Source organism: Drosophila hydei, unplaced genomic scaffold (genome assembly GCF_003285905.1).
Source record: "Drosophila hydei strain 15085-1641.00,03,60 unplaced genomic scaffold, DhydRS2 tig00000477-arrow-arrow-pilon, whole genome shotgun sequence".
Classification (NCBI taxonomy): Eukaryota; Metazoa; Arthropoda; class Insecta; order Diptera; family Drosophilidae; genus Drosophila; species Drosophila hydei.
In genome coordinates, this window is record NW_022045739.1 from 119,943 (window position 1) to 141,103 (window position 21,161).

The 21,161-nt window shown below is 38.2% G+C and overlaps 1 protein-coding gene across 1 annotated transcript in view; it reads right to left on the bottom strand.

Annotated features, from left to right (window-relative positions):
* LOC111596636 (TWiK family of potassium channels protein 9) overlaps window positions 1–20,840 on the bottom strand; it is a 29,404-nt gene extending 8,564 nt beyond the window's left edge. Inside the window, exon 1 of the mRNA XM_023310925.2 lies at window positions 20,376–20,840. Coding sequence (XP_023166693.1) covers window positions 20,376–20,603 — 228 coding nt within the window. The 5' untranslated portion in view covers window positions 20,604–20,840. The remainder of the gene's footprint in view (window positions 1–20,375) is intronic.
* Between the last annotated feature and the right edge of the window lie 321 nt (window positions 20,841–21,161).

A 21,161-nucleotide genomic window follows, 5' to 3' on the forward strand; every position in this document is an offset into this window, starting at 1 on the left:
CTTTGTTTACAGAAAAAACACGAATTTTCATTTTCATTTTCATTTTCAGTTTCAATTTTCCCATTTTCCCATTTTCCATTTGCCATATTGATGCGCTTCTCTCTGCGCTCTGCGCTCGGGTCGTGCGCCCGTCTAGCGGCGGGTTTTTATTATATGGCTACAAATTTTCATGTACTTGAACTTTGTTGTTTTTACATTTGCCGTTGTTAAATTTATGATTTCATAAGCTTATGATTTGATACCAAATTAGATATAAATTTATTATTATGGTTTTTGCTGTTGCCGCTGCTGCCGCCGCTGCTGCTGCTGCTATACATAAATCGCTGCCAGCTCATTAAATCTAAGTGGTGCTTTGTCTTATTTATTAACAATTAGCGAGTCGTCCGATTTTGCCATCATTTGCACTGGAAGTATGCAAATATGTTTGCCTTGAATACTCGATAACCAGCTAACGCGTCTATACATCTTATGCTTTCCGCACGTTCTCGCATTGGAAAGGGTATATTACCTTCTGTGTAATACTCGCATCAACTTCCAGATGTAGTATAATTGTATTCGTTGTATTCGGCCTCGTCTTACAAAGTGTAAAGTGGCTAATCGGGACTTACAAATGGAGTTATAGACGATTTCGTTATAGTCTTGCTATTTGAAATATATGCCCTCGTATATATACTTTCAGCTACGCCTACTATGTACGTTTGAAATCGGTTAAAACAACATCTTTCATCATTTTTGTTGTTGACCCGCTTCACAGATCCATTTAATCTTATGGATTTTTTAAATATTTATCTTAAGCTTATCACTTTTTGTCTTCTATGAAATCTTTATGAAATCTTTCAAATTAATTTAGCTTTATTGATTTGGTTTTTGTCTCATGAGCGAGTATTATGCAGTCGGCTATTATAATTTCTGTTGTTATGCATACTTATGCATTGTTGTTCTATGACTTTCCCAAACAAGAATGATACTGATTTCGATGACTATCTTTCAGCAGCTGCTTAAGTTATCGATAACATTTAGCTGTTGAAGCATTTGGCATGGTTTTCCATTTAGTAATTAATCAATTGCTCTACAGCAGTGGCTTTTGCTAGTGATCTTCTGTGGTCACCTGTTAAAAGTTGTAGACTTTTATGTCTGTTCAGTTCATATATAATTCACAGGACATTATCACAATTTGTATTGCAATCTATTTGTTACACTGCTTAACACAATTTGGCACATTTTCCAGCTAACTCTGCTTGTGGTCCTTCTGCTGCTGCTGCTCCAGTTGAAGCCCTGCCAAAGCCCATTAAATTATAAATAAACGAGTTTATCTCTCATTTTTATGGCCACTCGCAGCAACAGCAACAGCAGCAGCAGCAAAAACATATTCTCTGTATATATATGCGCCCTTGACATAGATATGTCTGTAGTCTGCCAAAACGGATAAAACCATGTAGAAAGAAGATGCCACAGATCTGAGTTGAAAACCCCAAATAATAATAATTATTATGTGCCCGCCCCACCTGTGTCCTCCCTAATTAACAGATCTAAACATTTGTTGTTGTTGTTGTGCTTGTTGCTGTTGTTGCCTCTTCTTTTTTCAGCGCGACTGACGCCCCCATTAGCTCCACTCCTAAGTGCCATTGTATGTATTTTTTATGCAAATACCACGCTTAACCCAAAAACCAATTCACAGTCAGCCAGCAATTACCCAAACCAAAGAGCAATTAGGAGACTTGAATACCCTATAGTTGTACATAGATGAATTTCTTTAGACATATATGTGTTGTAGACTTGTTAAATATATATATATATATATATATATATATATATATTTTTTTTTTATATATAAGATATATTCATATTTTTGTATGCCTGCATATGAGTTAACAATGTCCTACCAAATTTCAGTGTAATTGATCAACTTTCGTTCGATTCGTGGATTTCTTCTTTCTGATGAATTCTTTAACGAATTTATTCATAAATTTATTCTTCCATAGGTCCCACTGTGAGATGTCTTATAGTACATGTATTATTCGTATATATGCACTCATATAAATATAATTAATTATTATTTTATAGTTATTATTTTATAGTTTTCTCATAAGCTGAAAGCCTTTGAGTTTAATTTTCATTCATTCACATTGTCAAAAGATTAATAAGTTGAAAGCATTTTTGATGAATATATTATATATCAAAATAACTAGTATTCATATAAGCTGAAGCATTTGAATACCAGCCAGTCTATTTCATACAATCATAGAATCTGAATGACAAAGAAAATGCCATTTCCTGGTCGCTTTAAGGTGTCAACTCAAACACTCAGCAGAATAAATGTAAGCACCTTGTTACTAAAATATAGCAGACTATAGACACTATAATATCTGTTCCTAGGGTAAGCAAATTGCCAATTGAGACGATAGAAAGTGCCACAAATAAAGGACGCCCTCAGCAGAGATCAGACGACGAGATGGCAGCTGTCAAAGGTTGACATTCGCCTATGATGAGCGTCGGATAATGAGCGGCATCCGATAATAAGCAGCTGGCCAAACACAGAGACTCTGTCGTTAAATACCCTGTACTAGCAACAGCTCTCAAATGTGGTATCATGCGCAGAAGCAGTCAACAGTTACAGCTGTCCTAGGTATATGCATAGAAAAGCTGCGTCATAAATGACTTGGCTAAGAATATGGAGAGATCCAGAAGGACTTGGATCAATTAGCTTGTCTTGTATTGGTCTCTAAAAGTAAGTCAAATCTAAATTGAATTAATAATCTATTTCTTCCATTTTTAAAAGTTTCTAGTTTCAGTTTCAAGAATGAAATTTCAGGCCAGAATGTTGCAACCACATTCTTCCTGAGGCATTGGCACAGCCATGTGGACTGCAGGGTATTGGCTAGTTAACTCTTGGCTTTTAGCTGATGTCCGCGTCTCGCATGTGCTGTTGATTTCCCCATAGACTGCGGCCTAGTCGGGGCCGTCGCCAAGGGAGCTGTTCGCGTTGCTTAGGCTGTTTTTTCTGATTCCTTTTTTGTGCTCTGTGGCAGGCTGAACGTAGTTCAATTAAAATGCGTCTTCGATATTGCAACTCAGGCGAATCCTGTCACAGCTTAGCTTTCACTTTCACTTTCATTTTTACTCGCAATTTCACTTTCACTTTCACTAATCCCTTTGCCCCGTGTCGCGTGTCCTGGCGCACGTGACTGCCATTTGGCCGTGTCACGAGGACATTAAATTAACTCAACTGTGATTAAACGCGATTTGCATGCAACAACAAATAAGTACCACAAATCAGGTCAGCCGCACAAAGCGATGACCGATGTAGTCCAAAACCTATATATATATACATATATTTTCCACGTTACTATATAGCCGTATACATTTACTCTCGTATACATTTCCAAAAGGTACAAGGAGTTTACTTATATAATGTGTAAATGTCTGCGATACTTTTCTATAATGTATATATTATCCCAAGCACATTGACAATTGCAATTAGGGTATAACTGACAGTAGGAGACGTGGCTGACTCATGCTTAAGTTTTCAATTCGAACAACACTCAGCTGAGTCAGCCATGCCTTGTTCTTCTTCTATACTAGCCATGTCTGCTCAGACTTGACTTTCTATAAATTTAAGACTTGAAATATATATTCTTAGCTTACGCACGACAGCTTATTTTATTTTCTTACTATCGATAATTATCGATAGGTTGAACTGGTTCTTTCAGCACAACTAGAAGCTACAGACTTTATAGATATAGATATAGCATAGAAAAACCCATTCTAAACGGGAGAGTCGTATATGAGTGTGTGTGCCCATGTGTCTTTGTGTGTGTTTATGTACGAGAAGCTAAGCTTAAGGTGCAGCTCATCTTGTAGTCAAGCACACCCGACGAGAGCACTCTGACTGGCTTTTATTCTCAAACAGCCTGACTATAATATACCATTGACTAAATACTCTATAGATACAAGGCTATTATTGTGGCTGCTTTTCAAGTTAAGCTGGCAACTTTGGCAGCTTCTAATATATCTAGAGAGTCACTTGATTTTCAGCCATATAAAACTTAATACCAATGCAAGCTTTGCTTCGCTAAGCCCATTTCTACACTTAACCCATTAGAATAGTTTTTAATTTGAATGAATTGAGAAGGCAGAAGGCGGCGTAGCAATACGCTTGAAGTGGCCGATCGTACGGAACTCAGGGCATTTCCTAGTCGGGCACTCTCGACTAGATCTTTTTTTGTTGATTTTTTTTGGTGTAAACATTTATTCACTTGTGAGCTGCTTTGCGTTTTTCACAATTTGACGCGTGCAAGCCAAACATGGCAGGTGCCGTTTGAGGGGGTTGGGGGCTTGGGGCATGCGTAACGGCAGCCAGAGATTGGAGCTGCCAAAAGGATTTCCGCTGGCTTGCGTGCCACATGACATGGCCAAAGAGAAATACGAGTCGACGCAATGTCCAGTTGTTTCGACTCAACGATTTTAATGAGCCGCGCAAATTGAATTATTAAACTGCCAAAAAAAAATAAATAAATAAATACATTTTAAACACAAATCACTAAATTACGAATGAAAAAAGAACAGCAACAGCAACAGCAACAATAACACAACAATTTCGGACAGCTAACATATTTGGTTTTAATTATGTGCGCGTGTTTTACAGCTCTTGAGCAGCCCTCGACTCGATGGCAGCGTGGTGGGGGCAGGGGCGTGGCCGCATGATGGACAGACTGATTGACATTGTATTGTGAGCAGCTGCCGGATGAGTCTGCCATATCTCACATGGTCAAAGGTGATGCCATCACACCCACAGCCACACTGAGAGCCACACAATTTGCTTAGCTAGTTACTCAGTCGATTGGCGCCGAGCTCTTGTTGAATATATTAGAAATGAATTACGACTGCTTCTAATATACCTAGACGACTTTAATATCGTTTGACTAAATTTGGTAATACAGCTATTTACGATTATGTGTGAAATATTTACACCAGCCAACAAAATGTATTGGAATTTTATGAACTTGACTCTAGCTTTCTAAGAGCCTTTCACATGCTGCATATAAATCATTTTCAGGAATAGAAACTAAAACTACCTAAGAGTGATTGCGTTGGGCTGCCTTGGAGCTCATGTGATGTATAGATGCATGGGAAGAGATTGTGAAGATAAAGATAAGTACGTGATGATTTTCATTTTTATTATTTATAATATATATACATATATTAGCTCGCATTCAGAATAAAATACATTCGCAACAGGAATTACGTATAAGGAAATATTTGAAGTTTTAGAGTTTATATATTTAGTAACAGCTTCAGCAACGTCAATCTTCCCATCTATATATGCTCTGTGCATTTTAACAACTGAGTTCAAAACGTACGTTTTATAAACATTTGTGTATTTTATATTATTTTTATTTTATTTTTAAAATATATCTTTTTTTATATTTTCACTACAAAACTATTTTTCGCAGAATTTTTTTTATTTTATTGAGCATTCAATTTGAAATTAATTTCGACAAATTATGAAATTTTAGATCTATTAAGTTCTATGAAAAACTTGTATTTTTTTCTGTCCACTTTTGAAATTATTTTCAAGCTAAATAATATATTTTTTATAAACTAGTTTAACGCTCGGGGGCTGATCAAATATATACGACTTAGCCTTATTATAATAATAATGTTGGGTTGGTTATGGTCCAAAGCAGTTAAGTCACTTTCAAGAGGGAGTCCTTGGTAATATATATATATATTTAAATACAGCTGATTATATGTTTAAATTTGCAAGTCTCTAGCTTCAATAGCGTCCAAATTCAGACAAACAAACGGATAATAACACAAAACCTAACTAGAGTATGGATGTAGAGATATCCATTATATATGATATTAAATGTAAGAAAAAGACATATGCACGCATATATATATATATATATATATATATCTTACACATATGTATATATATATCTACATATATATAAGAATTGACAGTTTAATCTTTGGTCACGCTGTTGTTTGATTTATTGTTTTGCTAGTTGAAATCAATCAGCTACTTTCATGCACCATGTTGCAACGCAAGTCACAACAGCTATTACGCTATGTGTGTGTGTGTGTGTGTGTGTGTGTTTGTGTTGTATTACGCTCTTATGTTGTTTGCCGCTAGTGAGTAAGTCAAGCGTTGCAGCCAGTGATTGGCATTGGCGTGGTGCCACGTTGCGTATGCGCATTATGTGCATTTAAGTAAGACACTTAGACACACTCACTCACACTCACACACACACACGTGTGCATATTGAGCGTATCATCAATCAACGCGGTTTTGACATGCAAAATTCAGCACGCAAGTCAACATGGCAAGGATTTTAAGAAACCCAACTAAATGTGTCCTGGCAAGACCAAATTGAATTGCCAAAGTTGTTTGCGTGTCGAACTATACCCAAAACATGAGAACGAGCAAACACGACTCTCAGCGGAAGATCGAATTATAAATACACTTAGTTATGGGAATCAAAAGAGTCAGATGTAGCGCTTGCAGCAGATGTGCCGGCTGGTACTCTGCTCTGCTCATTAGCCACACTTGGCTACTGAATCATCTGACCCTCTGTCAGGGTAGGTAAACGCTGAAAGCCAAAGATTGGCTACTGTAAACAATCAAAGGAACGCCAAGACATGCGAATTGCCTGGCATGTGGTTAAACTGCTGCCCTGTCGCTTTGTGCAAGTCAATCCAACCACCAACCACCAACCAGCTCAGGCTCTGCCCTCGTCCTCTTGCTGCTGCTGTTCCTTCTGCTGGCACATGCATTGCACGCAAACGTTGTTTTCGGTCAAAGCGGTCGTCGTGTTGCCCCATTGCCCCCAAATAGTAATTCACGTTGTTATTCTGCTTTCCTTTTTTGCTACGTTTGTGCTACACTTTTCGTAATTGCAGTGCATTTTAGGAGGTTTTTATTTTACAGCATTTTAATTGGAGCGGGATTCTAAAGAAACGATGAAAGCATATCCTTAGCCAGTTGTGCAGCGCAGCTGCCTTTAGTCTCACTTGCCTCTTTTGCTATGTACGTCAATATTGATTCATTTGAAATATTTACTAAATATTTAACACTCATAAAACGGCAGGAGAGAACAAGTTAGGATCGATATATAAGTAGGTCGATCGGAGTTTAAGCCTTGTGCATCAGCTCTGCATTTACATCACAATTTCATAGACACATTAGAAAATTCATATACTTATCTATTCCTTATACATACCTAGTTGATGCAACCAATGAAATCGATCTGATCTAGGCCTATTCAAAGAGAAAGAGTCCCCGTACGCCAGTACTGTGCATCATTAGTGAGTTTCTTGTGGACAAACATTTGGGTCAGCTTCTTTGCTTCACTCTTTGGATCAGGCAAAAGTCGAAGACGAGGCAAAACAAATTAACTGAGCCACCCAAAAAAACGAACTTTTCGGCATAAGGCACATAAGAATCTATATAACTCTAAGAAATTTGAACAGAGCTCGCTTAACTTTGTTATATAATATATTTTTCAATGATGATCAATTTCATATTCCTTAACGATTTTTCACTTCTAATCTAGAAATTGAATACGCGTAACTCTGATAGAGTTCCAGAGTTTTTGAGTAACAATCAATTAAATTTTTATAGTCATTTATATTGTAATTTATATAGCAGTAAGATACTTATATACTGTCTATAGGTAAGATACTTATATATGCTTAAGAGATAGCGATCAGTCTCTCTCTCTCTCTCGCCTCTATTCCTTATGTGCATTAGTTAGAGCTAGTAGTTCGCGCATATTTTAATTAGTTTATTGCTTAATTAGTGCAGCTCCATGTCCATCAATGCCAACATAGAAGAGTAAAATATTAGTTCGACAATGAGAGTCGCTGGCTCGCAGTTGACACAAGTTTTGCAAACTGAATGAGGAAATAAAGTGAGCATTTGGCGTCTGAAGCGTGTCTGCATGGACTGAACTTAACACACGAAGCAACTTTGTCTTTGGAACATTCGCACTCGCTTGGCTTGTTTCATTTCTATTTATTATTATTTTTATTATTAAAGTGCATTTTAATGTTTGCCATAAATTACCAATTCAAATTTCAATTATGCTAATACATCGAATGTTTTGTTATGAGCCACTTCCTGCCACTAAGTGCTAACAATTGCTCGTACTACAACAGCTAACAACAACATTAATATTACCAACGAAAATGAAAAAACGACCTTGACACGCTAACTCCCCATAAACTTTTGTACTTTGGCTTCGAATTACTCAAATCTCGATTTTTTCTTCTATTTTTGACATGTTTTTTTCAGCTCTCTCGCATATGTGTGTGTGTCTGGTGGGCATCATCAATAATCCGTTCAACAAATATATAACTCATGTAAACAAAAGCCGAGCACACATTTCGTAGTTTATTATTTTATAATAAATTGTGAGAATTATTAATGCGAGTTTTGAATAGATCGTTTATTTTGACCCGAGCATCGGAAACAACGACCACGACAACAACAGCCACAAAAGCTTACAATTATTTTTAATTTCGCTTTATTCATTGGGAAAAAGTGAAAATTGAATTGAAAATCGAGCCAAAAATCAAATGGAACAAAGCAAAACATCTGCAGAATTCTTCAAAAATTTATTTGCTCACAACAACAACAGCAATAACAACTACCTAGACGTAAAATATGTTAAATAATTTTACGATATTTGTTTTTTTTGTTTTTGGCTTGCCGTGAGCTGCGTTAAAAATTACTCATACGCCGCAATGGACAAGCGACGGCTGCCGTAAACTGAAACATTGCGGCCAACAACAAAGTGCGGCGGACCACAAAAGCAGAATGAAAAAAGAAATGAAAAATATAAAAAAAGTGGAAAAAAACACGCGGTAAAACAGCAAACAGAAAGAGTGAAGAGCGAACAACACAGAGCAAACATGGCAATTGCCATTGTTGCAGCGTCTGTTTCATCGTTCCGCTGGATTTTTTCTTCTTTTGCATATGAGCTTTGGCTAAAAGATCTGCCATGGCCTTTATCTTGCCATGGGCAATGACAGCTGGCAAAAGGTAGGAAAGCAAATACCTGTACTACATAAGCACCTCAAGATAAACAGACAGTCTGTGTGCGTGTGTGTGTGTGTGTGTGTGTGTGTGCAAATGAAAGTCGTTCAATTTGCATTCGAATTGTTGAAGCTGCCACAAATTGTAGCACGAACATTTACAGCGTACATTTTCGACTTTCCAACTACATCACTTTGAAGCAATTTCATGTATTTCTCAAAGTCGTGAATCTATTGAGAGCTTTAAGAGTCAGCAACAAAATGCTCAACAAATTTTAATATATATGATTTATATATAAATATATATACATAAATACATAAAGTAATATGTGTTAGGATCAATATCAAATCAATGAAATAGCCAAAATATTAAGAATTTCAACTATAAATATTTGTTATGTATATATTATATAGAAATATATACTATATTATATAAGTAAAAAGTTTGTCTATTAAAATTCGATATCGTGGAAGGCGAAAGGTAACACAACGAATCATAAAAGAAAGTCAATTGCTATGTCAGACAGTAAGGAAAATAAGTGGAACGAGCTTTGCAGAGATATTAACAGAGAGTGGAAGCAGCTGAGTAACTACACAGGATACACATAGTGCGAATACTATGCCCAACACACATCCATGAATCGCAGAAGCGTGCTCCAGTTGAACTTTACTGCGCTGCTCTTCACCAAGAGGAGCTTAAGACTGCAGATGTTTCACTTAAGAATAAAAAGGCTCCGGGATCAGACAATATAAAGGCGGAAATACTGCAGCTGATAGCGAAAGGCCGGCCTAGTTTTCTTCTTAGAATGTATAAAGCATGCCTGAAAGAAAGGGTATTCCAGGAGCGTCTCAAGATAAGAGACTTTGTCTCATTGGCAAAGCTAAAGCCGACCCTAAGACACAATCGGCACATCACCCATTATTCGTGCAAAATGCTTGAGAAAGTGGTTCACACAGTCAGGACGACACAAGAGAAACTTCATACTCACGTTCACTGGTTCTGTTAGTACAGCTGGACGCCAAAAACCCTTTAATAGGGTTAGCTGGACCTACCTACATTTTCCTTATGTTAGAATATTTAATGGGCATATTCAGGACAATCAAGTGCTGCTGCACGCTGCTCAGTCAGGTTCGAAACGATATAGAGTGACGGGAGGAGCTGCCCATGGTTCGATTTTAGGAACAGACCTGCTTAATCTGTATGTGCAGATGATATTGCAGATGGCAAAGGCTTACGTGGCTTAGCTCCCGAGGTTTGCAGCTTGCAAAAATAAAAGGACGGAATTACTTCTTATTTTGAGTAAGCAGATTCCAACCAAGATAGAGATGTGAATTAACGGAAACGTGACTGGAGCGTAAGCCTCACTTTTAGGCAGAGCTTCAACATGCGGACACTTCCATGCGGACAAGCCAAAATGATCCTCGATCTAGAGCAGAGGCTCAGTAGAAAGTAAGCTGCAAAGTCCTTTTATCTGACGCAAATGCTCTCTGGTCTCGGTTAGCTTCGAAATTGCCTAATAAGAGAAAATACAATGGACGACACAGAGCACAGTTTCTTTGACAAGATGTGGAAGATGAATCTGGTAGCAACAGTTGCTGAAGCAAAGTAGAGTCTATAGTGAAGCAAATGGGCAGCTGTAAAGGTGGAACCTGGACGCAGGAGCACGGATACCTTAAAGGTTAATCGGAGATAAGGCCTGACTCGGGAGGGACTCAGAGGAGGGTTTAGTCGACAAGCACAAGCTAGCTCAAGAACATATAAAGACTCTATTGATTCTACTTTTTAGCTGAGAACTTTCAACTTCACCCATCAGCCGTAGCTGTGAGAAGAAAAGCGGCTGTACTGCATCGATCAGCGCACGGCTCACAGTGCATCACAGAGTTCAATGTAAAACTTAACAAGAGCAAAACAATTAGCCAAGCAGAAAGTGCGGTATATTGTTGCGGTTGAATATATTGTTGCAGGCGCAATAACTGTGCACAGTTAAAAGGCCAATGATCCGTACAATTGCGCAGACTTCAGATGGAAATGGCAACCGAATTTTCTGACCAGACGAGACGCGGCGCGAAGCGAGAGGCAAAAGATTTCATTTCGTCTATTTATAGGAAATGGCACGCGATGAAAATCTCAGCGAACGTTCACAATAATTTCTGTTTTTGTTGTTGTTGTTGCTGTTGTTGGTTGTTGGCTTTAATTTTAATGGCGCCTGCCGCATAAATCTGTCCAATTTTGTCACCTGGCTGTCGTCGGGTAATTTGTTAAATCATATTGTCGTAATAATGTGCCACACACACACACACACACACACATGAATAAAAAGAGTCGAGGCGCCAGTTGCTGGCCAAAAGCCAATGGGCGTCATCGACTCTACGGCGTCTGCAAATTGTTCATCACAAGCCGAAAAGTCTCTGCGTGTGTGTGTGTGTGTGTGTGAGGGAGTGTGTGGCATATGTAGAAATTGATAAAGTTTTTTGTTGCGTGTAAAATGCGTAAATAAATCGCTCGACGGCTCTTGGCCGACCCCTATAAACCGCCAGCATCAAAAAAATAACAAAAAGCCAAAGTCATTTTGCTTTAATACGCTGCCAAAAGGGTATGCCTGTTCTGTTATGTAGCATGTAACACAGAGAGAGAGTGAGACAGAGACAGAGAGATAGACTTTCAGCAAAAAATAAAAATTTATCAAATACAAATGGAGAAACAGAATTATGCAAAATACAAGTCTTAGTATAAACTAAAGAAATCTTTGGACTACTCTATAATTTTATAAGTGTTTACAATTTTCCCTAGTTCCATAGTCTGCTTAGTTTGCGATAGATTCCTGCGCAAGTTCTTATCGATAAGATAGAGAATACTTCAGCTCCAGTGCTATAATGCATGGATGTGGCTTACACTTGCGTCGCTGTTGCGACTCGGAGTTACGGCACAGCCAGCCATTCCCACTGATACTTCGAAATTTAGTGCTAAGAACTATTTGCAAGGATAGAGCTCGGCATCTCTTGGGCTCACCAAGAGGCTTGCAGATAGACTCAGCCAACACCTTACCATCAACGTGCTTGAGAACAGCGCCGTCACTTTCCGGCTAAGAAAATACCACCCGCTGGACATTTCACATCGCTATGATAGAGGCCCCTAGCTGCCTTGAGTCCCTCTTTAACCTACCTCTATATATATTCATATATATATATATATACATACATGTATATAAATAAAAACAACTTCTGCTGCACAAGGGTATTCACTATTCGACATGCCGCTAGCTGTCCGCTTTTCTGGCTCTTTCTTACTTTTGTTGTGGCCAAGTGATTTTATGACTTACACTTTATGTACGCACACCCACACACACACACACACGCAGACATATGTATACATTGATATTTGTACGCATGAATTAGGCTTTTGTTTTTGTTGTAAATAAATTGAAAATGTGCAAACTGACAGCTCCGACACTCGATTTGTATGCCTTATGCGTATGGACTGACCCACAAAAATCAAAAGGGAACAGCTAAGAGACGAACTTTGCGTCACGGTCAGCATAGAACCCACACACCAACCTGTGCCCCAAACAGGCACACATATACACACAGGCACATGGCCCCTCACTAATACACTTAAACACTTTGCAAACTATTTGCGTTGATGCGTCGGGCATCGATGGATGCGATTGTCACTCGCAATTTTGGATATGCCGCTCGTCATCCTTGAGTCATTTGCAGGCATCCCAATGCCAGTAATGTGGCTGGGGCATGATTGGAATTTGCAAAGAGCACACAGCACACTGTGTTGCATAGTGCCAGGCGTCACAGTCGAATTGTTTCATTAAATCTCATGCAAAAGCAATTGTCAGACTACAAATGGAATACCTCCCATTAGGGCCAAGCCCACAGGGGCCATTGAGCGCAGCTCGAATTCAATGCCAACTACGATAAACTGATCTGTTAACTTAATTTGCATTCGTATTCCCATAAGCAGCTTTAGCCTTTTAATTATTTTATTATTTCTAATTCGAGCAATTCCTATTCCTAATAAAGTATGAATGGATGAAGATACATGGTTAGAAGATACTGATTAGAGGGTCAAAGCACAGCAAAGCAGTGGCAGAAGTTGCTAGTTATATGCGAGGGCTACTTAAAAAGTATTGTGTCTGTTGAATTTTCATTATGGAAATATGATTTTCGATTTTTAAGATCTGGCCTACTGGGATTGCGACAAAGCTGAACCAGATAAGAAAACATTTGGCTATATCTGGGGATTACAATCTGATGCGAATCACTTTGAAGAGCCCAAAATAGATATTCATGATTAAATAAAATATTTAAAGAAAAAAACACTTGAATTTAAACTATCTTAAATGATTTATTTTAATTTTAATCTGAAAAGCAAATGAAATAATTTTCATCAAATATTTAATTATCTTTAGCAAGTTGGCTAAAAACTGAAAACGTTTGCAACTGGACTTCAAATTAATTTTTTTATCAACATTGAATATGGTCAATGAGGCTTAAATGGTTTTGTTAAAATGCATGTAACAGGAATGTAATATATATATACATATATATATTCTTGACAAGGATAACGAACTGAGTCAATTTAGCCATGCCCAACTGTCTGTCCTTCTGTATAAGAGCTTGACTTGAACTTTTCTTGTAGGTCCGTGCATAGCCTGCGCATATAAACTTCAAGTATTCGATAACAGTTCCCGTTAAATTGTTATCGGTTCAATGCATGATCGATATGCAGCTATTTAATTATATCTCGTATGGCTTAAGCGCTAGAGCCTCCAGGTTTTGTAGTCAGTTACCAGATACCGACTCCACAGTTCCCCAAATTCTCTAAGCTAAGTTCAGTTGCAAATAAGGCCAATATGCAAAAGAGTTTGCGTTTTTACTAAGCTGAACAATACTTCAATAGAATACGTAGAACATAAGTTAAGTAACACAGAAGTTATTAAACAAAGCGTTTAGCCAACTTGCCCGAGCACGTGGCAGGCAGAGCCAAGCGCACGCAGTTTTGCTATTCATGTGCCCAAGCACATTCAAATTGCGATTGAAATGTGTTTGAGTTGTCAGTTGCAACTTTGCTTCAGACTTGCAACTTTTTATCAAAGTGTTGCGCTGGCTTTGTTGGCGGAGGCGGTGCACGTTGCAAAGGAGTTTTATGTTCCGCGTCAGGCGGCGAAAGGCTTTTCTTTGATGTCCTAATGTCAGTTTTTATTCTTGTTTATTCCAGTAATGGAAAATATTTAAAATACAAATCGCGCGGGGCTCAGAGCATCTTCTAACTTGTCTTTCGTTTATTTGTAAACTCACACAGAAAGTCTGCGGCGTAGATCCGGCGACAAAGCATAAATAACTTCGACTCAAATCTTACCTTACTTTACTTTCAATTATTTTATAAACATTTTTAAAGCTTATAGAGAAATGTGCTTATAGAGAAAAATATAATAACATATAATATATATAAATACTCAAACCAAAGCTAAAAGGTAACTAAATGCATAAAAACTAAATTCTTTGAAAAACCATTTTAATATATAGTTCTATCTGTAGAGAAGCTAAACCCAGCTACACCTACTAAACTTGCTTATCCAAACTTTGAAACCATAAAGAACATAGTTTCTTTAATCAATTTGCCACGCCCCTACTCAGAGGCTATATGTGCCGCAATATCTTATCCGATCTATGGAGAAGATGCTCAACACTCAACACATAAGCTATACATATATATAACATGTATATAACACATAACACTATAATAACTATAGATTTATTTTCGATTTGCCACGCCCTCAAGTGGAGTATATATATAATTTCAAAACATTCTATAGAGGAGGTCAGCAGTAGCCCAGTTGCTATAAAGAATTTAGCCAAAGAAGGTAGAAAATATAGATTTATTTAATTTGCCAAGACATCCAAAAGGATATAGTTATAAAGCCCCAATATATATATTTAAAATATATTTACATTTGAATATTCTATTTTTATTTTTAAATATATAAGAATCTAAAACATGATTTTAAGTCGTATATAGAACCAGTTTAAAGAGACCAATAGAAAGTTAGATAATTGAATCAAACTGTGCAGTAAGCTGCAATCCTGATACCTTGGTTCCTGTCATAATTATTAATTATATAAGCTATATATGCTATGCGTACAAACTAAGCTATATACAGCTATATACATTTTATTTCAATTTAATTTAATTTTGTAGATTTTAAGGCATTTTCAACGAGTTCCCGATGGAGCCATTTGGGGTTTCATTCGTGGCTAGGCCGTCGACTTATTCAACATAATTTGGCCATTTAAAGTCAACTTGCGGATGTATTTCAATTTCGAGACGCGCCTCGCCAGAAAGTAGGCAACAGAAATTGGCCAGGAAGGCAAAATGAAGGCTCAAACAAAGCGACAAGGCACAATCAAATGTCCGCTTGTCACACGCTTAATGCGCGCCTGGCGTGATTTACTCTCTCTCTCTCTCTCTCTCTCTCTGCGTGCGTGGGCGTGTGCATGTGTGTGTCTTTAGTGAGTTGACTTTTGGTCAAAATCAAAACGTAAACATCCGAAGCATGGCCGTGCCTAGTTCCTGGTCTCATTTATGGCCAAGAAATTGGCTTAATATAAAATCATGTATGTCTGCGCCTGGATGGCTCGGTTAATCAGATAACAAACGCACACACACACTCACACACACACTCACACACACACACACGCACACACACACACACACACACACGTCTGTCTAATTGCCTTTTTTTTTTGTGACCAACAACTTAATTTATTTGGCCTCGCTTTCGGCAGTAGCTGCTAAGGTGACTCGAGCATTTTTGATAAAGCGAAATTCTTTTTTTGCCTTTTTTACGTGATGCGAATCGATAAAGCTGCGCGATTTACAATAGCAACGCCTCAGTTTATATATATGCTAATTAAAATGATTTATAGGCAGATGCCCCAGACATAATGACAGGCTTCAAGCACCCAATCCACGAACCATATGGCATGTGTGTGTGTGTGCGTGTATTATTTGGGAATTCCACTTGAATCGGCAAAACATTTCGTAGACAATCCTTTGGGTTGAGATTAATTAATAAATAAACTTTCAGCGCGCTGTTGACAGCCACTAAAAAGTGCGAGCATTAAGCGGGCAGATAAATGTCGATGGTTTCAGAGCCCAAAGGCAATCAAGCACTCAGTAAGTGCCTTCTGTGTACCATTAATCCACTTCAAGCTAGGAAGTTAACAAAATTGTTAAGCAATTATAGGCGGATTTGAAGCGATAGCTGTAAGCGAGTAAAAGCAGCGCACTCAAGGACGACATTTGACCTGCTCGAATGCCCTTACAAAGGGAGTTTGGGACTGAAAGTTTACTGCGATACATATATATGATAGGGTATATACATATATATAGATATATCAAGATTCAAGTGAAACTTTTTTAGACAATCGATCAATCAGCGAGTTAGACAAGCAGTTAGTCTGTTAGTCACTCGGTCAATCAGTCAGTAAGTCAACCACTCAGTCAGTCACTAGCTTAGTCAATCGGTCCATTAGTCGCTAAGGGAATCACTCAGTCAGCCTCTAGCTCATTTAGTGACTCCATTTATAGATCAGTCAGTCAACAAGCCATTAAGAAAGACAACACAGTCAGTCAATCAAACAGTCAATCAGTTAATCAATCAGGGAATCACATAAATAATCAGAATGTGAGTCAGTCAATCGCTAGATAGTTCAGCGTGTTAATCAGTAATCCAATCAGTGACTGGACTAATCACTCAGTCAGTCACTAGATGAGCCATTAAATACTTTATCAGCCAATCAATCAATGAATTCAGTCAGTGAGTCAATCAATCTCTAGTTCAGCTAATGACACCATTAATATATCCTTCAGTCAATAATTAAGTCAACACAGTCCGTTAATATATTAATCAATCACTGAGTCACACAGTCAATCGGATAGTCAGTCAATCATTTGCTAGATAGATCAGTGTGTTAATCAGTAAATGAATCAGTCAATCACTCTGTCAGTCACTTGCTAAGTCGCTGTGCCAATCAGTTCGACTTACAATCAATCAATTAATGACTCCATTCATCAGAGAGTCACTAGGGAAATTACTCAGTCAGTCTGTCAATCAGTTTTAAATCCCATCGACCCACTAGACAGTCAGCTGTCAATCTCTCAATCACTACATCGATATGCCAGGTAGTCAAGCAGTCCATCATTCCATCAGCTATTCAATCTACCTATACAAATGATTGTGTAGCACAGGAGACATATGTAACAAGAACAAGATATATAGCTTAGAGGTAGATGAACAAATAAGAAATATATAATGTAGATATAATACAATTAAGATCCTTGATTGTTATCTGTCTGTGTAAAAGTAGTTCATTTTATGTACCAAGCAAAGTTTTCAGTTTTTCGAATTTACAGAATTTAACAAATGTTTAAAACTCGATGCTAAAGTCATTTACTGTTATATGATATGAGGTGTTTGTGTGGCGTGGCATGTGTCTGTGTGACATTCAGCTCCATTTCATTTGGTACATTCGACAAGTGAATGCAAAAATTTATACCAAATGTGGGAAGTGCCACAGCTGCAGGATTAACCTTAAGTGAATGCAGCGAGAACAGCAAAAATGAGGAGGAAAAATCAGAAGAAGAAGAAGTGGGGGACGTTGCAAGTGTTTGCAAACGAATAGCACAGCTGGAACGCTGTGAATGGAGCGTTTATGGCTTTTGCTTCGATGATTTACCAAATATTACGTATACGCAACCGAGCAACACAACTCAGCAATAGCAGCAGCAGAAGCAGCGGCAGCGGCAGCAGCAACAGAAGCAGCTGCCGCCGCCTTTGGTCGGGAATGATGAGGCCACATTTTATTTTTGGTACTTGGCTTGTCTCAGCCAGTTCATTAAATGGACTCGATTGAGGATAGCCCGACCGAAAATCAAAAAGCCAGCTGAACATAAAACAAATGCTCACAATTCCGTATTTCATATTGAAATTCAAATTTCAATTGAAATTTTCAACAATTTGATGATCAATTTGGCATCAAAGTGCGCGTAATTGGCTAACATATGCTGTGGGTGGCGCGACTCCGACCTCCGACTCTCGCTGTCTGTGTGAGTGCGTGTGGTTGTGATTGCGTGCATGTGTGTGTGTGTACGTGTGTATTTTGATTAATTCACGGTAATTGCTCACTGAACTACACGAAGACGCGGCCCTGAGGTGTTGTCTATGCTCGCTGGTTGGCCGAATTCAAACCTGGCCAAAGTTTAAGTTTAATTATCTGCCCATGAATCAGGCGTTAAGTACTCTATTTGCAAACAAATTAAAAGTCAAGTGATAAATGAATCATGTTTGATTACTCAGCACTAAATGAACAAAGCCCGCATAAACATTCAAATCTGACGCAAATTCTATCCAACTAGCGATACCACAACCCAATTAATAACTATTTATTATTAAATTGTTAGCTTAAGCCTAAGGAATCTGCAAATCTCCTGAAATCAGCAATAAATAGCTGAAAAGAGGTCTGATTATTGTAGATCCCGTCTTTTATTCACATGAGCTGCTTCTTTAAGCAAAGGTCTAACATTCTGAGTTGACGAAATGAATAAACAAAATGAATTTTCATATTTTGATTAATTTATGAGGAAGGTATTTAAATACAGAGCACTCAAGAGTCTATTGCCCAAGTTAAACAACTTTAGTTTGTAAAACACAAATAATCGAACTTCGATATCAGCACAATAGTTATCGATCATTGGCTATAGGAAAGTGCTTACTTTAATTCCGAAATCACACGCAAAGGCAGATGGAAGAACACGTTTTAACTGACTTGGCTGTTGATCCTGACAGTTAAAAATATATTTATTAATATATATATATGTATATAATTACTGATCAGGTGGCCGCCGTTTCCATATTTATATTTCAGCCAAAGCATTATAGCCAAGGGGTAATATGAATCATTTTCGCTAACCTATTATAAACTTTGCATAGCTAAAAACTTAATAAAAAGTCAACCAAAAAATCCATTCGACTGCTGGATTTGTAGTAAGATCCAATAAAATATAGTTGATAAAATAAAATATAGTTAAGAACCAAAACGATTATGAATATGAACATAAGCAAAATGCAATAGACGACACCTTCCAGATAACACAACAAGAGATTATTTAAGATTTTAGAAAGAATTCCTTGACTTAAAAACGAGCCCTTTCAAAAGAGATTTCAATCCCTTATTCAGAACTTCAAGCTACAGCCCAAAGTATGGCACTTGGTTACCACGTTCTGTTGACTTCTTTAGTTTGTTCTGCCAAACTATTCAAATACTTCAAGACTCTCTCTATATACATAGTTATATAAAATTCTAAATACTATTTACTCATAGGACAAGAAATAAGGCTAGTTATTCAAGTTATTAAATTTTGCTGAAATTCGATCAATCTTTAAAAGATTTATGCCTTGGATGTATATAGCTATATATACATATCCCTGAAATAGACTCTCGAGTAGCAAAGAAAGAAAAATTGCTAAGAGCAAAACATAAACAAGAAATCTAGCAGCCAAGACGACTCTTTGGGGAAGGCGTTGTTATTACGGCCTGTGGGTCGGGCTTGACTATTGTTGGCTGTTCAGAAATGTGACAAGAACACGACAATTGGCCATATGTCAACTGGGCCAAAGTGTGTGTTGCGGAAGCCAGCAATTAGTCAAGCTAATGAGAGTGGCTGCACTTGCGGACGGTGCAGTCATGAATGGATATTTGGCGATATCAGAGGCCAATAAATGACGACGTCATGGGCAAAAATGTAAATGTTTAGACAACAACTATTTAAACTTGTCTAAATGTCTACACACACACACACAACACACACATGGCTGCGGCTGCGGTCAACGATGCAGCGCATCCAGACTGGCGTCTGGAGATGAATATGATTTGCATGGCAATTGGGCGCATTTACTGCGCGGGCGTTTAACGGAGAGGCGGCAACAGTATTAGCGTGGGCGTGGCAGCTACGCTCGGCACTTAAATACTGTATATAGAATAGTTTAATGCCTTAATTATGAGCTGATTTTTAGAATCTATTCATGCAGCAAGTCCCACTCACTCTCTCTCTCTCTCTCCCTCTGTGTTGATCTCAGCACACAGATAGTGCACAAACTGATTTTGTTGTTACATTAAAATTATTTCCAATTTTTTTAAAAATATGCAAATGATTTGTTTGTTTGTCTGTTTGTTTGTTTGTTTGCTTGCTTGTCTGCTTGTCAGCTCGCTGCTGCTGGCGAGCGAGGCGCGTTTCATGGATTGTCGTATTTGTTGCTTACCAGTCCGCCCACGCCACAGTAGATGGACAGGGAGACGAGTAGTCCGATATGATTCAAAGCTGATTTCAATTTGAGCGATTGCCAGCAGGCGGAGCTGCGACTGCAGATGCCATTGCCGCTCTCGACGGCCTCTGCACGGCGATCCAAATGCTTAAGCTTCTCCAGCAGCTCAGTGTTTGCCTCATCCTGCGAGTCGTAGTCGGCTGGCGACCGTACCTTGGCTGGCATCGCTGTGTCTTGTTCAATTTAACGATTTGCACTATCTGATTTTAGGCTGTGGTCCTTCCATCAATTAGCCGGCGACCAGCGCCCGCCGCTTAAACTGCTTCGCACCATTGCAGTAAATCCCAATGATGTTTTTTTCTCTTATTTTAATAAATTTGAATTAACTGCACTCAGTCGCAACGCGATTCAAATACGCGCCAAGTGAAACGTCGCGTCGAAAGCGAAAGCAACCGAAGCGAACAGCGAACCACAAACAGCCAAAGGAAATCAAAACCAACCGCACTCGACGACGGCCAACGAGGCGTATGAGCAACGGTCACAACAAATTTGCCAGCTTAACAGAAGCGTAAGCCCTAACAGTGCCATTTGGAGTCTAACAGAGAATTCGCAAAACATTTCTGCACGCACTGTTAAGCGTGACAGCAGCCTCTTTAGCTAGTTATGAATATTCAACCAGCCGTAACATTGTTGCAAATATTCCATTATTAACAGTAAAGTTTTTTTAATTTTAAATATTCAAGATTTAATTCTTCCATGAATGTTATTGAACTATACATATAA